The sequence below is a fragment of the Trachypithecus francoisi genome, unplaced genomic scaffold (assembly GCF_009764315.1).
Source record: "Trachypithecus francoisi isolate TF-2019V2 unplaced genomic scaffold, Tfra_2.0 Lachesis_group5, whole genome shotgun sequence".
Classification (NCBI taxonomy): Eukaryota; Metazoa; Chordata; class Mammalia; order Primates; family Cercopithecidae; genus Trachypithecus; species Trachypithecus francoisi.
In genome coordinates, this window is record NW_022681470.1 from 85,949,507 (window position 1) to 85,975,009 (window position 25,503).

At 47.8% G+C, this 25,503-nt stretch overlaps 1 protein-coding gene across 49 annotated transcripts in view; it reads left to right on the forward strand.

Annotated features, from left to right (window-relative positions):
* OBSCN (obscurin, cytoskeletal calmodulin and titin-interacting RhoGEF) overlaps positions 1 to 25,503 on the forward strand; it is a 163,184-nt gene that overhangs the window by 34,226 nt on the left and 103,455 nt on the right. For 44 of the 49 annotated variants that reach the window (XR_004433938.1, XR_004433939.1, XR_004433940.1 and 41 more), the window contains 9 exons: positions 572 to 847; positions 7,234 to 7,509; positions 14,526 to 14,801; positions 19,230 to 19,505; positions 22,027 to 22,302; positions 23,355 to 23,630; positions 23,856 to 24,134; positions 24,257 to 24,523; positions 24,654 to 24,923. Coding sequence is in view for 46 of the 49 variants with exons in the window: in XM_033197474.1 (XP_033053365.1) it covers positions 572 to 847; positions 7,234 to 7,509; positions 14,526 to 14,801; positions 19,230 to 19,505; positions 22,027 to 22,302; positions 23,355 to 23,630; positions 23,856 to 24,134; positions 24,257 to 24,523; positions 24,654 to 24,923 (2,472 nt within the window). In the remaining 3 variants the exon portion in view is untranslated. The remainder of the gene's footprint in view (positions 1 to 571; positions 848 to 7,233; positions 7,510 to 14,525; positions 14,802 to 19,229; positions 19,506 to 22,026; positions 22,303 to 23,354; positions 23,631 to 23,855; positions 24,135 to 24,256; positions 24,524 to 24,653; positions 24,924 to 25,503) is intronic. The other 5 variants (XM_033197486.1, XM_033197485.1, XM_033197487.1 and 2 more) reach the window with 5 other exon arrangements.

Genomic DNA, 25,503 nt, shown 5'->3' on the forward strand with positions numbered 1-25,503 from the left:
AGAGATCTTAAAATGAAGTGTAAAAGAAAGACAGTGCTATTGAAAGTCAGACAAAGCACTTGCACAGTGACACCACAGAAGAGTGAAGACTCCATCCCCAGACCATCAGAAGGCACCCAGCTTACAGTCCTCCTGACAGGGCCCCAGGAAGCCACGGGAGGCCCAGGCCCTCTCCGCCGAGGCCAGAGCTGACCCTGCTGACAGTGGCAGGAGCGGGAGCCTCAGACTCTGGGGCCCTGGGGTGAGGACGCACCCTGCACAGTCGCCTGGGGAGAACCCGGCACATCTGTGAGGGGAGCTGTGCAGGCGTCAAGACTCCAGTCCCTGCCCTGGAGGATCTGTCATGGCAGCCCTGCCTGGGACAGCCCGTGGCACCGTGCAGAATGGATGGAGAAACTGTGTTCCTTGTGCTGGGAGGTGGTGGGGCTTCTCCCGACCACACAGCCAGTGCAGAGCCTGAGGCTGGGGAAGGTTCTCTCCCTCCCGCCTCCCTGTCCAGGCCTTCTCTCCCCAGTGCTGCCTTCCTGATCTAGATGGTGGTGGTCACCCTGTGCATCTCTGCCTTCCCCAGAGCCCAAGGTGGTGTTTGCAAAGGAGCAGCCAGCACACAGGGAGGTGCAGACCGAGGCGGGGGCCAGTGCCACGCTAAGCTGCGAGGTGGCCCAGGCCCAGACAGAGGTGACATGGTACAAGGATGGGAAGAAGCTGAGCTCCAGCTCGAAAGTGCGAATGGAGGCCGTGGGCTGCACACGGAGGCTGGTGGTGCAGCAGGCGGGCCAGGCGGACGCCGGGGAGTACAGCTCCGAGGCCGGGGGCAAGCGGCTCTCCTTCCGCCTGCACGTGGCAGGTCAGTGCTTTGAGGGCGCCGAGGAGCCTCTTCAGAGGTGATGGTGGTTCTGACTCATAGCCCCAGCATATCTCTGTGCACTTTCCTTCAGCCTTCACGTCTCGGGCTTCCCATCCTCCTGCTTCCATTTCCATCCCTGTGGCTGGGGCGAGAGAGGGGTGTGCATGGGAGGCAGAGGGGCTGTATCTGCAAACCCAGAGGCATGTTTGCACTTTATAATGCTCAGTCACTTGTTCCCAGCACCTGCCCAGAACCTTTCTGGTGCTCCTTGACATCTGGGACTCTCGATGTACCTTGTCTTGGGTTCTGAGGTTGACCAGGCGTCTCTCTCCTGGGGTTCTGTGAATATCCTCTCAGTATATGCTCTGGCAGCTACCATATGCCCTCACCCAGCAGCACATGCTGGGTTCTGGTCAGCGAGAGATATTTTAATTTTTTTCCTGGTGGAGTGACCCAAACCTTCATTCCTGAAGGGTTTGGGTCATTTGTAGTCCTGCCTGGATTGGGCTGTTGTAGTTTCCCACTGACCTTAATCACAGGGCATGGTAATACTGAGACACACCCGAAGGAATTGCCTATATTCCACACACATGCCTCCTTACCTCCATTGTGAAGTAGTAGACTGATTTCATCTTAATAGTTTGGGTCAGTCACCGTAACCAACAATGTAACTCCCTTAGCCTGTTGACTTAAAGGTAGGAGGAGCCCAAAGTGGCCAGGTGGCATTCTTAACTTCCAGTTTAATGGGATTGTTGTTGTGTCTCCTGGTGGCAGCATTCCTCCTTCCGGAACTAAGATCTCTAAGCCAGCAGAAGGTAATGTCATGAGAACAGGAAGCAAAAATTTTGCTAGTGGGTCACTAGGGGTGATGGTGAGTGGTGCCACTTCAACTTCCATCCTTTGATTCCCGGACTCGTGAATCCTGGCTATGGGAGAAACAGTACCATATATTGGACACCGATTCAGAGCATACGCAGCTTCTGGAGAACTTTGCCCCAGCCCTGAAAAGTATTGTCACCTAGCTGGCTTTGGAATTGTGACTTCAAAAGGCCATTCCACTGTTCTATCAGTCCACCTGCTTCAGGATGATGGGGAACATGGTAAGACCAGTGAATTCCATGAGCATGAGCCCACTGCCACACTTCTTTAACCACAGAGTGCCTTGGTCAGAAGCAATGCTGTGTGGAGTACCATGACGGTGGATAAGGCATTCTGTGAATCTATGGATGGTAGTCTTGACCAAAGTGTTGTGTGCAGGATAGACAAACTCGTATCTGGAGTAAGTGTCTATTCTGGTGAGGACAAACCATTGCCCTTTCCATGATGGAAGAGGTCCAATATAATCAACCTGCCATCAAGCAGATGTCTGATCACCCTGAGGAATGGTGCCATATCAAGGGCTCATTGTTGGTCTCTGCTGCTGGCAAATTGAGCACTCAGCAGTGGCCTTAGTCAGGTCCACCTTGGTGAGTGGAAGTCCATGCTGCTGAGCACACTTGTAACCTCCATCCCTGCCACCATGGCCGCTTTGTTCATGGGTAATGACAGGGATGGCTGGGGAAGGAGGCTGAGTGGTGTCCACAGAACGAGTCATCCTATTCACTTGATTATTAAAATCCTCCTCTGCTGAGGTCACCCTTTGGTGAGCACTCGCATGAGATACAGATATCTTCACAATTTGTGACCACTCAGAGAGGTGCATCCACATATCTCTTCCTCAATTTTCCAATCACGCTTCTTCCAGGTCCCTGACCATCCAGCCAAACCATTGTCTACAGCCCATGAATCAGTGTATAATCGCTCATCTGGCCATTTCTCCTTGAAGCAAGTGCACAACGAGGTGCACTGCTTGAAGTTCTGCCCACTGGGAAGATTTCCCTTAGCCACTGTTCTTCAGGGATGTCCTAGAAAGAGGCTGTAGTGCTGCAGCTGTCCACTTTTGGGTGGTGCCTGCATATCGTGCAGAACCATCTGTGAATCAGGCCCTAGTCTTCTCTTTCTCTGTCAGTTGATCATAGGGGACTACCCATGAGGCCACTGGGGCAGGCTGGGGGAGAGAAGGCAGGGTGGCAGGAGTGGGGACCATGGGCACTTGAGCCACTTCCTCATGTAACTTACATGGGCTTTCAGGATCTACTCTAGCCCTATCATGTATATACCACTTCCATTTGATGATAGAATGCTGCTGTGCATGCCCAACTTTATGGCTACATGGGTCAGAAAGCACCCAGGTTATGACAGTCAGTTCAAGTCACATGGTGACTTGATGATCCGTAGCCAATTGTTCAGTTTCCACCAAAGCCCATTAACAGGCCAAGAGCTGTCTCTCAAAACGGGAGTAGTTACCTGCAGAAGATGGCAGGGTGTTGCTCCAAAATCCTAGAGGCCTCCACTCTGATTCACCTGTGAGGGCCTGCCAAAGGCTCCAAACAGCATCCATATCTGCCACTGGCACCTCAAGCACCACTGGATCTGCTGGGTCATATGGCCCAGGTGGCAGAGCAGCTTGCACAGCAGCCTGGACCTGTTGCAGACCCTTCTCCTGTTCTGGACCCCACTCAAAACTGGCAGCCTTTTGGGTCACTTGGTAAATGGTCCAGAGTAACACACCCAGATGAGGAATGTGTTGCCTCCAAAATCCGAATAGGCATTGTGTCTCTTTCTTGGTTGTAGGAGGGGCCAAATGCAGCAAGTTATCCTTCACCTTAGAAGGACTATCTTGACAGACCCCACACCACTGGACCTCTAGACATTTTACTGAGGTAGAAGGTCCCTGAATTTTAGTCAAGATTTATTTCCCATCCTCTGAAATGCAAATGTCTCACCAGTAAGTCCAGTGTGTTTGCTGCTGTGTATGTCTGTGTTCCCTTGGCTGGTACATAGGGAAGCCTGATAAATACAATTAATTTTCTTTCAGAAAAAAAAGGGAGAGTATTTATGCCAAATAGGGGTGGGCTGAAGTCCCATGGTGACCTCTGGGTGCTAACACATAAGTTTGGTATTACATCAGCATCAGTGTTATGTGGATGTGTATAGATAACAGAAATCCCACTGTATATATTTGTGAAGTTATTTTCAGAGAATATGACAAGATATTTCATGTAATAAATTTGAAAAGTTGGGACAATTTGGCTAATTCCTAGTAAATTACATGAAAACTCACATAAGAGGATACAGAAAACTTAAATAGTCCTATAAGTTTTAAATAGATGGAGGCAGTAGTAAAAAAATATTTTAAATCCAAGAATTTTCTAGTAAACTGTTTCAAATATTCTGGAAAGCAGTTATTCCATATTCATGAATATTGTTCTGGAGAATAGTAAAAGGAGATTGACTCCATATGCCATTTTATGTATTTTTTATTTTTATTTTTATTTTTTGAGACAGGCCCTCACTCTATTGTCCAGGCTGGAGTGCAGTGGCACAACCTTGGCTCATTGCAGCCTCTGCCTCCTGGGTTCAAGTGACTTTCCCACCTCAGCCTCCCAAGAAGCTGGAATTACAGGCATGCACCACCAGCACAAAAATAGCATGTGTGCCGGCTATTTTTTTGTATTTTTTTTCAGTAGAGACGGGGTTTTGCCATGTTGCCCAGGCTAGTCTCAAACTTCTAGGTTTAAGCTATCCACCTGCCTTGGCCTCCCACAGTGCTGGGATTACAGGTGTGAGCCACCATGTCCAGGCCATCATTTTATGTAGATAGTGTAACATTAATACCAAAATCTGACAAAGGAAGTAGGAAGAACTAAATTGTAGACCAATCTGTATTGATTTGTCATTATCGATATCAAGAACACAATCATAAACAAAGTATTAGCAAATGGAATTCAGCAACGTATCAAGAAGACAATGCACTCTGTTGAAGATCCTGGTCCCAGAATGCAAGGCTAGTTTGGCTTTAGAAGCATTAGGTCAGTATAATAAGCTTGACCTTAACAGATTGAATGAAAAATGATGTAGTTATCTCAATAAATGCAGATTAAAAGTATTTGATAAAATCTAGAAGATATATTTGAGAAAATTAGCACTATCATAGGATTCTTAACAAACTTTATAGAAGTGTTCTTCCTTAATTTGATAAATGATACTGCAGAAGCACCACTAGGATCCCACTCAGAGTGAACCTTGAAAGGTTTGATTCAGAGGAGACAGGGCAGTGTCACCACTTGTATCCAACATTGTACATAAGGGTAAGGAGGAAGATAAAGCAAAAGGCATAGCACTTGGAAAAAGTAAAAGTGAAATTTACTGATGATATGACCATCCACTTGGAAAATCCAATAGAGAACTTAGTAGACTAAGTAACATTGTTGAGAATGATTATCCTGTAAAAAAAAAAAAAAAAAACACACAGAAAACACTTATGTATCTATATACAGCATTAAACAGTTTGCAAAATGAAATTGGAAAAGACTTACAGTAGCATCAAAATTACAATGTTTCTAATTCAAAGTCTAATAAAGATGTTTAAAGCCTGGGGAGGGGCTAGGAAATTATTGTATGTTTTGCAAGAAAATTAAGAAATCTAATTAAATGGATAGAAATTCATGAAAAAATTAAAATATGTTCATTAACAATCAGGATCCAAACAGTTTTTTTTTGTGGGGGAATGAAAAGAAAATCAAAGTATGAACATGACTCTACCAGATGTCGAAAATTATTGTAAAGTTACAGTACTTAAGACAATGGATTTCAACGAATGGTTAGGTATCAGAACAAAGAGATGGAATAGTGAACTCAGAAAGAGTCCCATGCATCGGTGATCTCTGGACATCCCCCCCCCCTTTTATTTTTTCAACCATGGCATCTGTGCAAGAAATAGAGAAAGGATAGTGTTTTCTTTTTTCTTTTATTTTTTATTTTTGAGATGGAGTCTAGCTCTGTTACCCAGGCTGGAGTGCAGTGGTGCAATCTGGGCTCACTGCAAGCTCCGCCTCCTGGGTTCATGCCATTCTCCTGCCTCAGCCTCCCGAGTAGCTGGAAATACAGGCATCTGCCACCACGCCTGGCTGATTTTTTTGTATTTTTAGTGGAGACGGGGTTTCACCATGTTAACCAGGATGGTCTTGATCTCCTGACCTCGTGATCTGCCCACCTTGGCCTCCCAAAGTGCTGGGATTACAGGTGTGAACCACTGCACCTGGCCAAGGATAGTGTTTTCATAACTAGTGTGTGGACCATTTAAACATATGGGAAGAATTAAAGCATATTGGTAATTCGTAGCATGTGTGACAGTCAGCTCCAGGTGGGTTAGAGACCTCAGGGTAAAAGGTAAAACCATAAACCCCAAGACGGTAAGCATAGGCTATCTATAGAATTTAGGGTTTAAGGAAGTGTTTAAATAGTACACGAATGCCCTAACCACAATGGACAAGATTGATGTATTTGAGTAAATTAAAACTAAAATGTCTGATTCATCAGAAGAAGCCATAAAAGATGAAAACCCAAGTCACACAGGTAGGGAAGATACAAAGTACATAATTCTGACCTCTCTAACATTTAAATATATAAAGAAGACCTTAAAGCCGGGGTCCCCAACCCCTAATCTGTGGACCAGTACTGTTCTATGGCCTGTTAGGAACTGGGCCACACAGCAGGAGGTGAGTGGCAGGTGAGCATTCCTGCCTGAGCTCTGCCTCCTGTCAGATCAGCAGCAGCAGTAGATTCTCATAGGAGCATGAACCCTATTGTGAACTGTGCATGGGAGGGATCTAGGTTGTGCTCCTTATGAGAATCTAATGCCTGATGATCTGAAGTAGAACAGTTTCATCCCGAAACTGTCCCCCAGACCTCCATCTGTGGAAAAATTGTCTTCCATGAAACTGGTCCCTGCTGCCAAAAATGTTGGGGACTGCTGCCTTAAAGTGAATAAAGACAAGACAGTGCTATCAATAATGGGATAGAATTGAGTAGTGACACTACAGAGGAGTAAACAGGAATGGCCAATCCTCTAGAAAGATGCTCAGCCCTGTGAGCCATAGAACAGTGAAGAAAGCCACAGTGACACACCCCACTGAGGCCAAAGCTGACCGTCCTGACAGTGGCAGGAGCGGGAGCCTCAGGACTGGGGTTCTGTGGTGAGGACACGCCCTGCACAGTCGCATGGGGAGACCCTTGCTCCATTCATGAGGGGAAGGGTGCAGGCATCAGGACACCAATCCCTGCCCCAGATGAACTCGTGCATGCAAGATCTGTCACAGCCACCCCACCAAGGACAGCCTGTGGCACTGTACAGAATGGATGGAGAAGCTTCCTTGTGCTGGGAGGTGGTGGTGCAGCCTGGAGAGCATCTGTCCCTTGCACCTCCCCTTCCAGGCCTTCTCTCCCCAGTTCTGCCTTCCTGACCTAGATGGTGGTGGTCACCCTGTGCATCTTGCCTTCCCCAGAGCCCAAGGCAGTGTTTGCCAAGGAGCAGCTGGCGCACAGGGAGGTGCAGGCCCAGGCGGGGGCCAGCGCCACACTCAACTGCGAGGTGGCCCAGGCCCAGACGGAGGTGACGTGGTACAAGGACGGGAAGAAGCTGAGCTCCAGCTCGAAAGTGCATGTGGAGGCCGTGGGCTGCACACGGAGGCTGGTGGTGCAGCAGGCGGGTCAGGCAGATGCTGGGGAGTACAGCTGCGAGGCAGGGAGCCAGCGGCTCTCCTTCCACCTACACGTGGCAGGTCAGTACTCTGGGGGATGGAGAGTGACCTTGTGTGGAGGTGATGATGAGACTGGCTGATGGACTTCACGACCCCCAGTGCCTTTTCCATGAGACTCCACCTCTCCACTTCTACATGCCCTCACTTCCCAGTTTCATGCCCGTGGCTGGGCCAGGCTTGGCTGGATGGGAGGGTACAGGGAGGGCCAGGCCCTGTGGTGCACTTGGAGCGGCGTTCCCATGCAGTGCAGCCTCATCACACTGAGCCCCTACCCCAAACCCCCGTGCTCTTTGGTGTCCAGGCCCCTGGCGCTGTCTGGCCCTGTGGTCTGAGGTGGACCAGGTACCTCCCCTGGGAAAGTGGGGTATCCTTTCTATCATCCAGTATCTCCCGCCTGCCTCCCTTCAGCACCATGTGGGGCTTCTAGCCCATGAGAGACATTTTGAATTCATATGAACCACATAAGGGGAAATTCTGCCCAAGCAGTCCCACTTGGAATTCTCTCTAGACTGAACTTTGGAGCATCAAAGCTTTTGGTGTCCCCGGAGACTCTTTCCTTTTTTTTCATGGACCTAGAAGCTTTAGAAGTTCACTGTGAACCCATATGTAGCAAAATCTTGGTCCTTGTTTTCTTGCAGTGTCTGTGCAAAAAATCCCAGCCCAGAGGGCTGGTGACTGTGCCCCTGGGATACAATTGCGAGATTCCAAGTGCTCTTCTTAAGGGTAATCTGGCTTTCCTTTTGTCTCTAGTTACAACGTTCTGAGTCAGAATTCCCCCTTGGAGTCTGATTTATGAATTTAGTAGTGGAAAGGAAGAAAGAGCTTAAGCTATCTCAGCACACCTAAGATATGTATATATTTTATTAAGAGAGTCTGGCCTGGGCATAGTGGCTCAAGACTGTTGTAGTCCCAGCACTTTGGGAGGTCGAGGCAGGAGGATTGCCTGATCCCAGCAGTTTGAGACCAAATTAGGCGCTATAGCAAGACCTCATCTCTACAAAAAATACAACAATTAGCTGGATGAAGTGGCACATGCCTGTAGTCCTACCTATTCAGGAGGCTGAGGCAGGAGGATCACTTGGGCCCAGGAATTCCAGGCTGCAGTGTGCCATGATCACACCACTGCACTCCAGCCTGGGCGACAGAGTGAGACCCTGTTCTGGAAAAAAAAATAAAAACAAAAACAACAACAACAAAAAACAGGCTAAATGTCAGAGAGAAAAAGGTTGTGGTACTACATTGACTCCCAAATGCCAACCCTTGAGAGCTTGGCATTCTATCAGTATATAGTCATTTGTAGTTGTGTATAGATACCAAAAAAGCCCACGATGTGTCTTTCTAAAATATTGTGTTAAGAGAGTGTGATAAATTAATGGTAATACATTTTATAAGTTTTGGAGAATTGCCAATTTCTTAGAGAAAACTATATGAAAAAGTTACACGGGAAGAAACAGACAACTCAGATAGTCCTATAGCTTTTAATTAAGTGGAACTAGTGATACAAATATTTTTATAAAAGATCTAAGCCCAGTGGATCTACTGATAAATTATACCAGATATCCTCAAAACAAATTATTTCATGTTCTTAGAGATCCTTTCAGAGAATAGAATGAGAAGATACACTCCTGAATCTGTTTTATGTGGATGGCATAACATAGATACCAATTATGATAAGAACAGTATAAAGATTTGAAATTACAGGCCAATCATTATGGATATGCAGGCCAATGCTTCAACAATATATTTTCAAAGTGGTATGATCAGTATGTCAAAAGGAAAATGCACTATGATAAAAGGCATAATTTAGAAATGCTATACTGGTTCAATATTCAAAACATCAGAAAATGTCAAACAGATTGACAGAGAAAAACAATATGATTATCTGAATAAATGCAGAAGAAAAGTTTGATAAAATTTAACATCATAAATTCTGAACAGCTCTTTGATAAAATTTAGCATCAGGCCTGGCACAGTGACTCATACCTGTAATCCCAGCACTTTGAGAGGCTGAGGCAAAAGGATGGCTTGAGCTCAGGCATTCGAGACCAGCCTCCCAAGCAGCAGGGACCACAGGAACATGCTACTGTTCTGCAGGGTGCCCTGGGGGTGTGACAGATCCTCCATGCAGAATGAATGGAGAAACTGTGTTCCTTGTGCTGGTAGGCGGTGGTGTAGAGCCTGGAGAGCATCTGTCTCTTGCACCTCACCTTCCAGGCCTTCTCTCCTCAGTGCTGCCTTCCTGACCTAGGTGGTGGTAGTCACCCTGTGCATCCCTGCCTTCCCCAGAGCCCAAGGCAGTGTTTGCCAAGGAGCAGCCAGCGCACAGGGAGGTGCAGGCTGAAGCAGGGGCTAGTGCCACACTGACCTGTGAGGTGGCCCAGGCCGAGACAGAGGTGACGTGGTACAAGGGCAGGAAGAAGCTGAGCTCCAGCTTGAAAGTGCATGTGGAGGTTGCAGACTGCACACGGAGGCTGGTGGTGCAGTAGGCAGGCCAAGCAGATGCCAGAGAGTACAGCTGTGAGGCTGGGGGCCAGCAGCTCTCCTTCAGCCTGCATGTGGCAGGTCAATGCTTTGGGGATGCTGAGTTACCTTGTGTGGAGGTGATGATGAGATTGGCTGATAGACCGCAGTACTCTTTCCATTAGAGTTCATCTCTGGAAGTCTCTCGTAATCCTAGCTGCCATTTTCCTACCCATGGCTGGCCCGAGGTTGGCCAGAAGGGATGAGCGTGTACAGGAGACACTGTGAGTTGTGTTTCCAGGCAGTAATGCTGTTCACATATTCCCAGCACCCAGTCAGAACCCACAGGTGCTCCCAGGTGTCCAGCCCTTTGGCTCAATGGAACTGAGGGGGCTGCTACAGGAGGCTGAAGTAGACCAGATGTCTCTCACCTGAGGCCATCTGAGAGCTTGCACCCAGCCTCACCAGCACGACCTGAGGGCTCTCCCTATGGAGAGATGGTTGAATTCCATTGAACCAGGATAAGGGCAAATTTCAGCCACACAATCATTCTTGAAATTATCTCATGATTTGAACTTTGGATTATCCAAGTTTTAGGTGTTCGGGGACCCTCTTCTCATCTTTCTTATGGGCATAAAAGATCTCTGTGCACCCACATGTGGCAAAATCTATATCCTGGGTTTTTTTGTTTTGTTGTTGTTGTTTTTGAGACAGAGTCTGTCACCCAGGCTGGAGTACAGTGGCACGATCTCAGCTCACTGAAACCTCTGCCTCCTGGGTTCAAGCAATTCTCCTGCCTGAGCCTCCCAAGTAGCCGAGATTACAGGCGCCTGCCACCACACCTGGCTAATTTTTGTATTTTCAGTGGAAATGGGGTTTCATCATGCTGGTCAGGCTGGTCTCAAATTTCTGGCTTCAAGCAATCCACCTGCCTTGGCCTCTCAAACTGTTGGGATTACGGTATGAGTCATTACACCCGGCTTGTTTTTGTTATACTGCCTACAGAATAAATACAGAGCTGGGAATTGGTGGATCTGGACTGCGATACACCACTGTGAGGTTTGGAAGTATCTTCTGAAAGTGTATATTGTTTTCATTTGCTCTTATGTCAGAACATTCTGTGACTGAACTTCCCTTAGTTTAATTTCGTATATTTAAAACTGAAGAGGAATAAACAAATCAAGCTACATCAACACACATTTTAAAGATGAATTACTACACAGCAGCCACTGACAGATAAAGCAGTATGTGTTTCATACTGTTCTAATAATTCATAGCTAGTTGATAGAGAAATCTGAGAACCAGCTTTATTTTCCTTTAGTAAGAGAGTCTTTTGTTGGATGGAGATGGAGTGCAGTCACATACTTGTTCATAGGTACTGACACTTAACACTGATGTCACATCAGCATCTAGGAGTTTGTGGGGGTGTATAGATGCCAGAAACCCCACTTTGTAGGTACTTGAAATGTTGTTATGTGAGAACATGCCATTATTATTTTGAGATAGAGTCTCGCTCTGTCACCCAGGCTGGAGTGCAGTGGTGCGATCTTGGCTCACTGTAACCTCCGCCTCCTGGGTTCGAGTGATTCTCCTGCCTTAGCCTCCAGAGTAGCTGGGACTACAGGCACGCACCACCATGCCTGGCTAATTTTTTTGTATTTTTAGCAGAAACAAGGTTTCATTATGTTGACCATTATGTTGAGCTCCTGACCTCAGGTGATCCACCTGCCTCGGCCTCCCAAGGTGTTCTAATTACAGGGGTGAGTCACCATGCCCGGCCCTATTATTTATGCAAGTAAATTTGAAAAGTTTTGGCAAATTGATCAATTTCTTCAAAACTGTATCAAAAGTAGAAATAGGTAAGTTGAACAGTCCTATAACCTTTTATAGAAATGCAACAAATAATCTTCTCATAGAAGATTACCCCAGTGCTCTACTGTAAACTGTACCAAATATTATAGAAAGAAATTATTCCATGTTCATAGACATTCCTCTAGAGTATTGAAAAAGGACCTCTGGCCGGGTGCGGTGGCTCACGCCTGTAATCCCAGCTCTCAGGGAGGCAGAGGCGGGAGGATAGCTTGAGCCCAGGAGTTCGAGACCTGCCTGGGTAATACAGCGAGACCCTGTTCTCCACAAAAAGGAAAAAAAAAAAAAAAAAAAAAGACGAAAAAGGACCTCAATGCTCTATCTCGTTTTATGTAGGTAAATATTATTAATACCAAACTCTGACAGGGTGAATATGAAGAATTAAAATTGGCCAATCTCTTATCAGTGTCAAAGCTCATTATCTTAAACTAAATATTAGCACCCTGAATTCAGCAATTTATCAAGAGGATAACACACAATGACAAAAGTCATAGTCCAGTAATGCAAGACTGGTTTAACATGAGAAACATTTGAAAATCAGTACAAAATGTGACATTAATAGATTGAAAGAAAAACGAATGTGATTACCCCAATAAGGAGACTAAAAGCATTGGATAAAATATAACATCATAAATATGCAAAAAATATTTGGAAAAATTTAGCATCAATTCATGTCATACAATTCTTAACAAACTCTAAATAAAAACATTTTTCCTTAATTTCATAAGCAATAGTATAAAGAAAACAAGCTAACATTACACAAACATGAAACCTTCAAAGTGTCGCCTTTGAGATTGGAAACAGGACAAGGACTCCATCCATCACCACTTCTTCCAACACTGTATAGCAGACAGAGGAGGAAGAAAGTACAAGGTGTAAAACTTGGAAAATAAAACATGCACCTCACAGACGATATGGTTATTAATTTAGAAAGTAAAAAAAAACCCTAATTATTAGTAAGACATTTGGGAATGGTTATCACATAAAAAAATCAATATACAGAAAACACTTCTAGATCTATATACCAGAAACAAGTAGATGGAAAATAATGTTTTAAGAGATTTCCAGTACCATCCAAAGTCTTGTAGTTACCAATTGCAAGCCTAACAAAAGATCTTTAGATGGTTTGTGGGGGGGAAATTATTAAACATTGTTGAGAAACAGTAAAAAAGATCTCAATAAATGGTTAGAAGGCTGTGGAAGACCTGAAAGTATAAATCCCAGTCAACCGTAGTTCTGTTGGGTGAGAGAATACTGACAAGCGCATAGCAAAGGCCAAGCAGAGCCAAGCTACCCTTGAAGAACACAGTGTGAGGGCCTTTGCTGTACCAGACAGCAGGGTGTCCTCTAAAGCAGGGGTGATCCAGATACCTAGACCTAAAGGCAGAAAGAGATCAACAGACCAAAATAATTGAATACTGAGCTCAAAACAGCTTTGATGGAACCAGATTCCTCCTCCCTTTCTTTATTTTTTACCCTGGTGCTAGGAGGAGGTGTAGAGGAAGGGTGATCTTCTCACAAATGGTGCTAAGACAATTAACTGTTCGCAAAAATGAAATAAAATTGGGTGTCTACCTCCCCATACAAGAAATCAACTCAATGTGTGGGTAGAACAGCTATTACCAGATAATATAGATAATATAGATTATCTGGTGACCTCTGGGTAATAGAAGATGTTTTGAACAGAACATGAATGCACTAGCCACACAGGATGAATGATTATTTGCCTGCAATAAAACTGATCACTTTATTTCATCAGAGAACCTTCATACAGGAGTGAAAGGGCAAGGCACAGAGATGGAGAAGATGTTTGTAACATACATAGCTTTTAAGTATATGAAGTTCCTAAAAATAAATATGTAAAAGACAGTGCTACTGAAAATTGGGGTTGGGCGTGGTGGCTCATGCCTGTAACCCAAACGCTTTGGGAGGCCAAGGCAGGAGGATTGCTTGAGCCCTGGAATTTGAGAACAGTCTGGGCAACATAGCAAGACCCTGCCTCTAGAAAATAAAAAATAAAAGAGCTAGGCATAGTGATGCATGCCTGTAGTCTCAGGCTCCTTGGGAGGCCGAGGTGGGAGGATGTCTTGAGCCTAAGGATTGAACCTGCAGTGGGCTATGATCACACCAATGCACTCCAGCAAGGGTGACAGAGTGAGACCCTGTCTCAAAAAAGAAAAGAAAATTGGGCAAGACACTTTAACAGTGACACCACAGAAGAGCGAAGACTCTGTCCCCAAACCATCAGAAGGCACTCAGCTTGACAGTCCTCCTGACAGGGACCCAGGAAGCCACAGGAGACCCAGGCCCTCTCTTCAGCGGCTAGAGCTGACCCTCCTGACAGTGGCAGGAGTGGGAGTCTCAGACTCTGGGGCCCCGGGGTGAGGACATGCCCTGCACAGTCCCCTGGGGAGACCATGGCACATCCATGAGGGGAGCTGTGCAGGTGTCAGGACCCTAGTCCCTGCCCTGGAGGATCTGTCATGGCAGCCCTGCCGGACAGCCCATGGTGCAGTGCAGAATGGAAGGAGAAACTGTGTTGCTTGTGCTGGGAGGTGGTGGGGCTTCTCCCGACCACACGGCCAGTGCAGAGCCTGAGGCTGGGGAAGTTGTCTCCCTCCCACCTCCCTGCCCAGGCCTTCTCTCCCCAGTGCTGCCTTCCTGATCTAGATGGTGGTGGTCACCCTGTGCATCCCTGCCTTCCCCAGAGCCCAAGGCAGTGTTTGCCAAGGAGCAGCCAGTGCACAGAGAGGTGCAGGCCGAGTTGGGGACCAGTGCCACGCTGAGCTGCGAGATGGCCCAAGCCCAGACAGAGGTGACGTGGTACAAGGATGGGAAGAAACTGAGCTCCAGCTCGAAAGTGCAAATGGAGGCCGTGGGCTGCACACGGAGGCTGGTGGTACAGCAGGCGGGCCAGGCAGACGCTGGGGAGTACAGCTGCGAGGCCGGGGGCAAGCGGCTCTCCTTCCGCCTGCACGTGGCAGGTCAGTGCTCTGGGGGCCCTAGGAGCCTCTTCAGAGGTGATGGTGGTTCTGGCTCATAGTCCTAGCATATCTCTGTGCACTTTCCTTCAGCCTTCATGTCTTGGGCTACCCATCCTCCCATTCCCATCTCCACCCCTGTGGCTGGGCCGAGGGAGGGATGTGCCTGGGTGGGAGAGGGCCTGTTCCTGCAAAATGGGAGACGTGTTTGTACTTGGTAGTTCTCAGTCACACCTGCGGGCACCTTCCTGGTTTTCTTGGTGTCCAAGGAGTCTCACTGCCCCTGGAGCTGGGGGTTGAGGTGAACCCGGCATCTGTCACATGCACAGAGGTGAATGTGCTGTTGTTGGATGTCTGGCAGCTCCCGCATCCTCACCCCACAGAGCGTAGGGCTCTCGCCAGGGGAAGGGAGCTGCCTCCATTTCATTCAAACAAGATAATGGGAGTTTTCAGTCACCAGATTGTCCTTGGAATTTTCCCAAAACTAAAATTTGGCTTATCATAGTTTTAGAGGAGGAGAGACACTCTTCCCTCTTCCCATATGTTACAAAATGTAGATCCCTGACTTGCTATGATTGTGTGAATCGTAAGGAGTGGTGCCCCAGTGGAGACGTGCCTGTGCAGTGCATCCATGGGCTTAGAATACTGTTTCTAAGACAAAGCATGTTTTCTTTTTGTCCTCAGTTGGAGTATTTGGTGTCAGTGTTCTCCTTGTAGTTTGATTCAGAAATAGAAAAGAATAAGTAGAGTAGGCGACACCACCACACTTTGTCAAAGGCGAGTTCCCTTCATAGCAGCCTCTGTTTGTTATGTGTATTTATTTTATAGAATTTCCTAATGGTTACTGTGTTTGAGCCTCCATGGCTGCTTCATAGAGAAGTCTGAGAAACAAATTTATTTTCCTTTCACTAAGATAGTCTTAGTAACCCCAGCTGTAGATCCTACACTGACCTCTAGGTGCCACCATATAACAGTTTGTTACTGCATCAGCATAGAGTGGTTTGGGGGGTGTATATACAGCCAAAACCTCACTCTGTATGTTTGTCAAATTTTAAGAGAATATGACAAATTATTTTATAGAAATACATTTGTGGTAATAAATTTTGTAGTAATAAATTTGAAAAATATTGACAATTTGGCCAGTTCCTAAAAATATATCAAAAGTGACACAAAGAGAAATAGATAACTCTAGTAGTCCTAGAAACTTAAAAAAATGGAACCATGAAAACCATCTGCTCATAGTAAAAGACATAAGCCTGGTGGCTTTACTGCTAAATTATACTAAATATTTAGGAAATAAATTATTCTATGTTCATACAGATTCTTCTACTAGGGAACAGAAAAGCAGATATACTCTCCAGATAGTCTTGTAGAAACATGATATAGCCTAGGGCAGTGGCTCATGCCTGTAATCTCAACACTTTGGGACGCCAAGGTAGAAGGATCACTTGAGCTTAGGAGTTCGAGATCAGCCTGGGCAACACAGCAAAACCCTGTCTCTGAAAAACAATTTAAAAATTAGCTGGGTGTTGTAGTGGGTGCCTGTAAGTCCTAGCTGCTTGGGAGGCTGAGGTGGGAGGACTGCTTAAGCCCAGGAGGTTGAAGTTACAGTGAACTATAATGGTGCCACTGCACTCCAGCTAGGTCAACAGATTGAGACTCTTGTCTCAAAAAAGAAAAAAAAGAAAAATAAGAAATATAATATGGATATCAAAATATGACAAGGAATGTTAACAAGAATTAAAATTTTAGACCAATCCATTATGGATATCAAGAAAAAATATTAGCAAACTGAATTTAGCTATCTCTCAAGACCCTCTAAGGAAGGATGTAGTCCCAGAATGCAAGGCTGGTTTAGTTTTAGAAACATGCAAATCTATATAAAGGATGATGTAATTGGATGCAATGAAAAAGTTATGTGATCTTAATAAATACAGAGTACGGTGTTTGATTAAATTTAATATTAAAGTTTAGAAGTAATATTTGATAAAATTCAGCATCAATTCATGCCATGAATTTTTTAACAAATTATAAAGTGTCCTTCTTTAATTTGGTCAATGGTACTGCAGAAAACACCAGGTAACTGCATATTTAAAGAGCACCTTGAAAGCTTTGCCTTTGAGATAGGAATCAGCATGTGGAAACCAACCATCCCCAACTTCCATTCAGCACTGTACAGCAGAGGAAAGGGGAAAGGAAAAGAAAAGGTATAACACTTGGAGAAAAACCTAAGTGGGATTCACAGATGATATGAGTGTCAATTCAGAAAATCCAAAAGATAGAGAGATAAATAATAAGTAATAACAAATAATATGAGAGTTGAGAAACATCACATAGAAATTCAACATGCAGAATACACGTATATATGTATGTATGTACACATACACACACACACACTAGCAACACAGTTGTAAGGTGAAATTTTAAAAGATTTACAAGAGCATGAAAAGCATCAAGTATAGTAAAGATGTTTAATATCTCAGTGGAGGAAAATTGCCAAACATTTTTGTTTTTGAGTCAGGATCTCACTCTGTCACCCAGAGTGGAGTTCAGTGGTACAATCATGGCTCACTGCAGCCTCGACCTCCTGGGTGGGCTCAGGAGATCCTCCCACCTCGGCCTCCTGACTTGATGAGACTATAGGCCATGCACCACCATGCCCAGCTAATTTTTTAGGAAATTTTTTTGGTAGCAACAGGGTCTCACTATTTTGCCCAGTTTGGGCTCAAACTCAAGCAATCCTCCCACCTCAGCCTCCCAAAGTGCTGGGATTACAGGTGTGAGCCACTGTGCCTGGCCATTGTGAAACATTTTTGGCAGACAGTAAGAAGACCTAAATAAATAGAAACCCATGGAAGACTCAAATATGTTCACACCCAGTCAAAACCCAAGCAGATGTTTTTCTTTGGGGAGGTGAAGGTTGAGAAGCAGATCCTGAAGGCCAAGTGGAGTAACATACTCTTGAAGAGCCACTTGTGAGCATTTGTCTACCAGATATTAAAAACCAATCAGCTGCAGGAATGGAGACAGCCAGGCACAACACAAGGACAGTTGTCAGACCAAAGGGACAGAATTGTGAGCTCATGATCAGACCCAAATACCTGGATTCTCCCTTTTATTGTTTCTTGTTTTTGTTTTTTTTTTTTTTTTTTTGAGACGGAGTCTCACTCTGTCGCCCGGGCTGGAGTGCAGTGGCCCGATCTCAGCTCACTGCAAGCTCCGCCTCCCGGGTTCACGCCATTCTCCTGCCTCAGCCTCCCGAGTAGCTGGGACTACAGGCGCCCGCCACCACACCTGGCTAATTTTTTTGTATTTTTAGTACAGACGGGGTTTCACCGTGTTAGCCAGGATGGTCTGGATCTCCTGACCTTGTGATCCGCCCGTCTCGGCCTCCCAAAGTGCTGGGATTACAGGCTTGAGCCACCGCGCCCGGCCTATTGTTTCTTGTTTTTTTGTTTTTGTGTTTTGTGTGTGTTTTTTTTTAACCTTCACACCTGCACAGGCAGTGGAGAAATGATATCTTCTGAAAAAAAAATGGTTCTTTGATTTTTTAACCTTATAAAAATCTAGACTAGTAACTTATTTCACACTAAAATGTAAGTTCCAGGGAGGTTAGAGGCCACAGAGTATAAAAGGTAAAACCATAAAACCCCTAAATGATAACATAGATTGCTGAAAACTTCAGGGAAAGGAAAGATTTCTTAAAACTACAGAGTGGAACAATGGTATATTTAACTACATTAAAACTACAACTTTAATTTGTCAAGACATCATTTGAGAGTGAAAAGGCAGGTCAAGGACATGGGTAAGATGTTTACAAATACACAGTTATCATTTGCTAGCATTTAAAATATATAAAGAGTTCCTAAAAATAAGGAAGGAAAAGACAGAAAAAGCTATTGAAAATTGGACAGAAGCCTGAAGAGTGACACCCCAGAAGAGCTGATGTAACGACCAGAAGTGGTGGAAAGGGCTCCACCTTGCATGTCACCAGGCAATGCATGACAAAGCCCAGGCCTTCCCCGCAGAGGCCAACGCTGACCCTCCTGACAGTGGCAGGACTGGGAACCTCAGTATTCTGGGGCCCTGCGGTGAGGACATGCCCTGCAGTCCCGTGGGGAGACGCTGGTATATCCGTGAAGCGAGCTGTGCAGGCATCAGGACCCCAGTCCCTGCACTGGAGAAGCTCGTGCACGGAGTCTGTCACTGCTGTCCTGCCTGGGACAGCCCATGGCACCGTGCAGAGTGGATGGAGAAACTGTGATTCTTGTGCTGGGAGGTGGTGGGATTTCTCCCGGCCACATTGCCAGTGCAGAGCTTGGGAAGGTTCTGTTTCTCCTACTTTCTCATCCAGACCCTCCTACCCTAGGGTGGTCTTCCCGACCTGGGCAGTATCTTTGACCTTGTGTGTCCCTCCTTGTCCATCCCCAGAGCCCAAGGTAGTGTTTGCCAAGGAGCAGCCGGCACACAGGGAGCTGCAGGCTGAGGTGGGGGCCAGTGCCACCCTTAGCTGCGAGGTGGCCCAGGCCCAGACGGAGGTGACATGGTACAAGGACGGGAAGAAGCTGAGCTCCAGCTCGAAAGTGCGCGTGGAAGCCGTGGGCTGCACACGGAGGCTGGTGGTGCAGCAGGTGGGCCAGACAGAGGCTGGGGAATACAGCTGCGAGGCTGGGGGTCAGCGGCTGTCCTTCCACCTGCACGTGACAGGTCAGTACTTTGGGGATGCTGAGTGAGCCCTGTTTGGAGCTGCTGCTGTGACTGGAGTAGAACCACTGCTGACTCAGTGTGCTTTCCATTAGATTCCATCCCTCAACTTCTCCCATCCTCTCACCTCCTACTTTTATGCCTGTGGTGGAGCTGGGCTGCCTAGTGGGAAGGGGGTGAACAGAAGGGTCACAGCCCTCCTTGTCCATGTTGAGTGGTGTTTCCATGCAGACATGCTGGGTCACATTTTCCCAGTACCTTCTCTAAACCACTGATGTCCCGAAGTGTCCAGGACTCTGGTCCTATCTAATGCATGAGCTGGTGGTAGGCCAGACATCCCTCCCTCGGGGATGCTCCTGCAGTCCCTGCATGGCCTCATCTGGCCCCATGTGAGGGCTCTCCCTGTGCAAAGAGATTTGAATTCGTTGAGCCAGGGTGTAGGGAAATTCCAGCCACACAGTGTTATTTGGAATTATATCAATACTGAACACTGGGTTCCCAAAGTTTTCAGTGTTCTGGGACACACCTCTGTCCTTCCCCGTGGATGTAGAAGCCCTGTCTGAGTCTTCATTAAAACCCAGATCCACAGCGTTAGTGTGTGCAAAATGAGTAAAGAGCAGCGCATTGGCAGGTGCACACCCGACACTGGAATTCCGTTTCGGAAGCCAATCTCAGTTTCCTTTTGCATTATGTTAAAATGTTCTGTGTCTGAATTCCCCTTTGGATAGATTTAAAAGTGATAGGAATAAGTAGCTTATGGCACAGTCACACACTGGTAGAATTAAGTTACGGTGGTAGCAGCTGCTGACTGGGGAAGCCATATTTACATCATCCTGTTTCCTTGACAAGTCCTGTGCCTGCCCTCTCTGGCTGATTCATAGGAAGTCTGAGAACGATCTTTACTTTCCTATTGTTTGTTAGGAGAGTTTAACTTCAAACTCCAACCCTGAGCCCTGAGTGCTGCCACATAACAGTTGGTGTTATGTATGTCTAAAATGGCTTACAGATGTGTAGATACCAAAAGTACTGCAAGTAAATTTGAAAAGTGTTAAATTATATAATTTCTAGAAAGCAAAAATAGACTTAAGAAACAGATAACCTATATGCAGTTATCTACTGTTACCGAAGTTATCTGCAGTTACTACAACCTAGTAAAAATTAGAACCGATAGCAAAAAATCTTCTTATCAAACAATATCTAAACCATGTGGCCCTATTGAGAAATTCTTCCAAACATTCTGGCCAGAAATTCTTCCATGTTCGTGGAAATTCTTCTGGAGAATGGAAAAAGGAAGATATACCCTCTAACTCATTATATGCAGATAGCTTAATGCCATGACTAAAATCTGGCCAGAAAATAGGAAGTTTGCATATTGTAGATCAAACAATTATGGATATCATGGCCAATTTTTTAAACAAAATATTAGTAAACTGAATTCAGCAATACATCAAGACGATCATACACTATGATGAAATTCATAGTCTAGGAATGAGGGCTGCTTTCATGTTAAAACATTTGAAAATCATGATATTATGTGATTGGAATTTTAAAACAATGTAATTATCTTAAACTCTGAATAAAGTACCATATTTGATAAAAATTTAACCTCATACATTCAGAAGAAATGTCTGGCAAAATTTAGCATCCATCGTGCCATAAAATTCTTAACAAAGTATAAATAAAAATTTTTTTTTCTTAATTTGACACAGGGTATTACACAAAAATCACAAAGGGAGACTGTGTAAGCTTTGCCTCTGAGCCAGGGACAGCATGAGGAAGCCAGTGGTCAGCACTTCCACCCAACATTGGACACACAGTTAGGAGGAAAGTAAAACAAAAGGTGTAAAACTTAGAAAAAGGTGAACTGACAGAATATATGGTTTACCCAGAAGATAAATTATTAGAGAGTTGAGAAAGATCAACCCTTGCAAGATCTATGTGAAGAAACTTCCATACATGTAGACTAGCAGCAAGCAGTTGGAAAACGAAAACGTAAAAGATTGACAGACGCCTCAAAGGCATCATGTTTATGATTCCAGTCTAATAAAAGATGTCCAGAGGCTCTGGGGGGGAAGCTGTGAAACACTTTTGAGAGACAGTAAAGATCTAAAGTGGATAAAAGTCATGGAAGAATGAAAGTTATTCAGTCTCAGTCAAAATCCAAACAAATGTGGTTTTGGGGGATGCGAGGTTGAAAAATGACAAGTGGATTTAAAGCCCCATACATGCTTGAAGAAGAGCCACATGTGTAGACACCCCAGTCCCTGCCCTGGAGGTGCTTATGCATGGAGGGTTTGTCATAGCTGCCCCACCTGTGATAGCCTATGGTACCGTGCACAGTGGATAGACAAACTGATTCTTGTGAGGCGAGGCAGCAGGGCTTCTCCCAGCCACACAGCCAGTGCAGAGCCTGAGGAAGGTTATGTTTCTCCTACTTCCTCATCCGGGCCCTCCTACCCTAGGGTGGTCTTCCTGACCTACGCTGTATCTTTGACCTCATGTATCCTTCCTTGTCCATCCCCAGAGCCCAAGGTGGTGTTTGCCAAGGAGCAGCCGGCACACAGGGAGGTGCAGGCTGAGGCAGGGACCAGCACCATGCTGAGCTGCGAGGTGGCCCAAGCCCAGACGGAGGTGATGTGGTACAAGGACAGGAAGAAGCTGAGCTCCAGCTCGAAAGTGCGTGTGGAGGCCGTGGGCTGCACACGGAGGCTGGTGGTGCAGGAGGCAGACCAGGCGGATGCCGGGGAGTACAGCTGCGAGGCTGGGGGCCAGCGGCTCTCCTTCCACCTACATGTGGCTGGTGGGTGCCAGGGTTAGGTGAAATAGAGGTGATCCTAAGTGTCAGGTGTGAAACTACAAGGACATGTTTGGGTGGCCCAAGGTGCTGTGGGCCCTGGCACCTTCCCTCTCTGTAGGCCTTAGAATCTGTGTCCCCAGCTCTCCCCAGCGGCTCTCAGGCCAGTGTCCTTATATCATGAGACCAGAGCAGGCCCATGGACTGAGTTGACCATGGTGTGTGCCCTGCAGTGGCTGAGCTGGGGGTGGTAGGGACAGTAGCATGATGTCCTTGGGGTGGGGGTCTGGGGTCTGGTCTCATGTGAGGACCCCTGTCTGGGTGGTAGGGACGGTAGCATGATGTCTTCGGGGGTCTGGGGTCCAGGTGTAGTCAGATGTGATGACCTCTGTCTGGGTGGTGGGGACAGTGGTGTGATGTCCTTGGGGTGGGGGTCTGGGGTCTGGGTTGGTCTAATGTGATCTGCTGACTCCTCTGTGGGTGCTGGGCTATGGGAGGGCCCTGCAGTGACTGGAGAGCGTGTCCTGGGTGGTGGGGGGCTTGTCTCTGTGCTCTGGGCCCTAGATGTCTGCAAGCCTGTGCTGGGCCCCTTGGTCATCACCATGTGTCCACCTGTCTTTCTGACATCCAACCCCTTCCACCCTGTCCCTGAGCCAGGGACAACAGACCACACTCAGCTTGGCAACCTCTTTCCGGTGGCCCTGCCCGACACTTTGCTGCCTCTGGGCCAGCCCAGGTTGCTGGTCCATCCCTCCTGACCCTTCATGTCCTGCTGCCTGTGGCCCCATGTGGTGGGGAGGGCTGGTGATGGGTGAGGGCCCCAGGGCCCTGGAAGACCGGGGCAGGGAAGGGACCGCATCCTGTTCCCAAGGGACATGATGGTGGTGCTGCCAACATGCACTCTTAGACCTTTGGCTCTGGTAGTGCCGGGGGGAGCTCTGTGTGTCACGGTGCACTGCTCAATGATGGACAGCCCCGCCTGGCTGTCGCTGGTCTAACACATGGGCTGCGTCTGCTCTGGAGCCTCTAACCCTACATCCCTCCTCGTCCATCCCCAGAGCCCAAGGTGGTGTTTGCCAAGGAGCAGCCGGCATGCAGGGTGGTGCAGGCGGAGGCGGGGGCCAGCGCCACACTGAGCTGTGTGGTGGCCCAGGGCCAGATGGAGGTGACGTGGTACAAGGATGGGCAGAAGCTGAGCTCCAGCTCGAAAGTGCACGTGGAGGCCGAGGGCTGCACACGGAGGCTAGTGGTGCAGCAGGCGGGCCAGGCAGACGCTGGGGAGTACAGCTGTGAGGCGGGGGGCCAGATGCTCTCCTTCCACCTGCACGTGGCAGGTCAGTGCTTTGGGGTGGCAAATCCGCTTCACCTGGAGCTGATGGCCACACTGTATGGCCCCTGGGATTCTGGATGGTGGTTGATGGTGCTCAGGACTGCACTGGGCCATCCTTGAAGAGCAATGGGTATCAGGGGTGCCAGGTGGCATTAGGGTGGCCCTGAAGGGGAGCGGGGCCGGTCCAGGGATGCCAGGGTCCCTCTCATGCCAACTGACCTCTACCCAGGGCCGGAGCCCCAAATTTCAGAGAGACCCTGCCGCAGGGAGCCTCTGGTGGTCAAGGAGCATGAAGACATCGTTCTGACTGCCACGCTGGCCACACCCTCTGTGGCCACGGTGACCTGGCTTAAGGATGGTGTGGAGATTCGCCGCAGCAAGCGGCACGAGACAGCCAGCCAGGGGGACACCCACACCCTGACCGTGCATGGCGCTCAGGTGCTGGACAGTGCCGTCTACAGCTGCCGTGTGGGCACAGAGGGGCAGGACTTCCCAGTGCAGGTGGAAGGTGAGCCGGGCACGGGGCGGGGACTCCTCCAGACCCCTCTGTCCTAGTGCTGGGCAGGGGCAAAGCTAGGGCTCAAGTCTGATCTGTTAGGAACCTGGCTGATGTCCCCTTCGTGCCCACAGAGGTGGCCGCCAAGTTCTGCCGGCCGCTGGAGCCTGTGTGCGGTGAGCTGGGCGGCACGGTGACACTGGCCTGTGAGCTGAGCTCAGCGTGTGCAGAGGTGGTGTGGCGCTGTGGCAGCACGCAGCTTCAGGTGGGCAAGCGCTTCCAGATGGTGGCCGAGGGGCCTGTGCGCTTGCTCACTGTGTTGGAGCTGCGCGCAGAGGACGCGGGAGAGTACGTATGCGAGAGCCGTGATGACCACACCAGTGCGCAGCTCACTGTCAGTGGTATGTAAGGGGTCAGGTGTTCCTATCCAGGGCAACTTCCTGGAGGAGGTGGCCTTTGGCCACACTCCTGCAGTGTGGGGGCTCTGCTGGTCCTGCGCTCCAGCCTCTTAAGCAGTGCTCCTGTCTGCAGTACCCCGAGTGGTGAAGTTTATGTCTGGGCTGAGTGCTGTGGTCGCAGAGGAGGGCTGCAAGGCCACCTTCCAGTGTGTGGTGTCCCCCAGTGATGCAGCAGTCGTGTGGTTCCGGGACGGTGCCCTGCTACAGCCCAGCGAGAAGTTTGCCATATCACAGAGTGGCGCCAGTCACAGCCTGACTATCTCGGGCCTGGTGCTGGAGGACGCAGGCCAGATCACTGTGGAGGCTGAGGGCGTCTCATCCTCTGCTTTCCTGAGGGTCCGAGGTGAGTGTAGGGGGCAGCAGGACTTGCCTGGCTGGCCAGGGCTCTTTGCACAGGCACCTCCCCTGTGGGCTGGTTCTGAGTGGGCACCTGGAACTGCTGTCCTGTTACGGCTGGTCTGGCTGATCTCAGGAGACACAGGGTGTGTGGACTGCAGAGAGGAGATTGGGGTAGGCTGGATGGGTCAGTTGCCTTCTCTTGGTGTAGAGAAGATGCAATCCTGCAGATGCACCTGGTGGGGAATGGGTGGAGGTTGAGGCAATCCAGGGAGGCTTTCTGGAGTAGGTGGGTGCATACTTAGTCTGATGGATGGCAGGGAAGAGTGAGTGGGGTTAGCACCAGTGCAGGCAGTGACATGGGCTTCCCATGCTGCTGAAGCCAGAAGCCAGAACTTTCCCTGAAGGGAAGTGGGAGTCATGGCAGGTTCTGGAGTAAGGGAGTGATGCAGTAGATTCACCTTCTGCGGAGTTCACGGGTGGCCTAAGGCAGAGGCCCGCCAGCGCCTCTTCCTCAACCTGCATAGGACTCCTGGGCTTTGCTAAACCGCCGTTGCACCGGGGGGAGCTCTGTCTTCCCGCCTCTG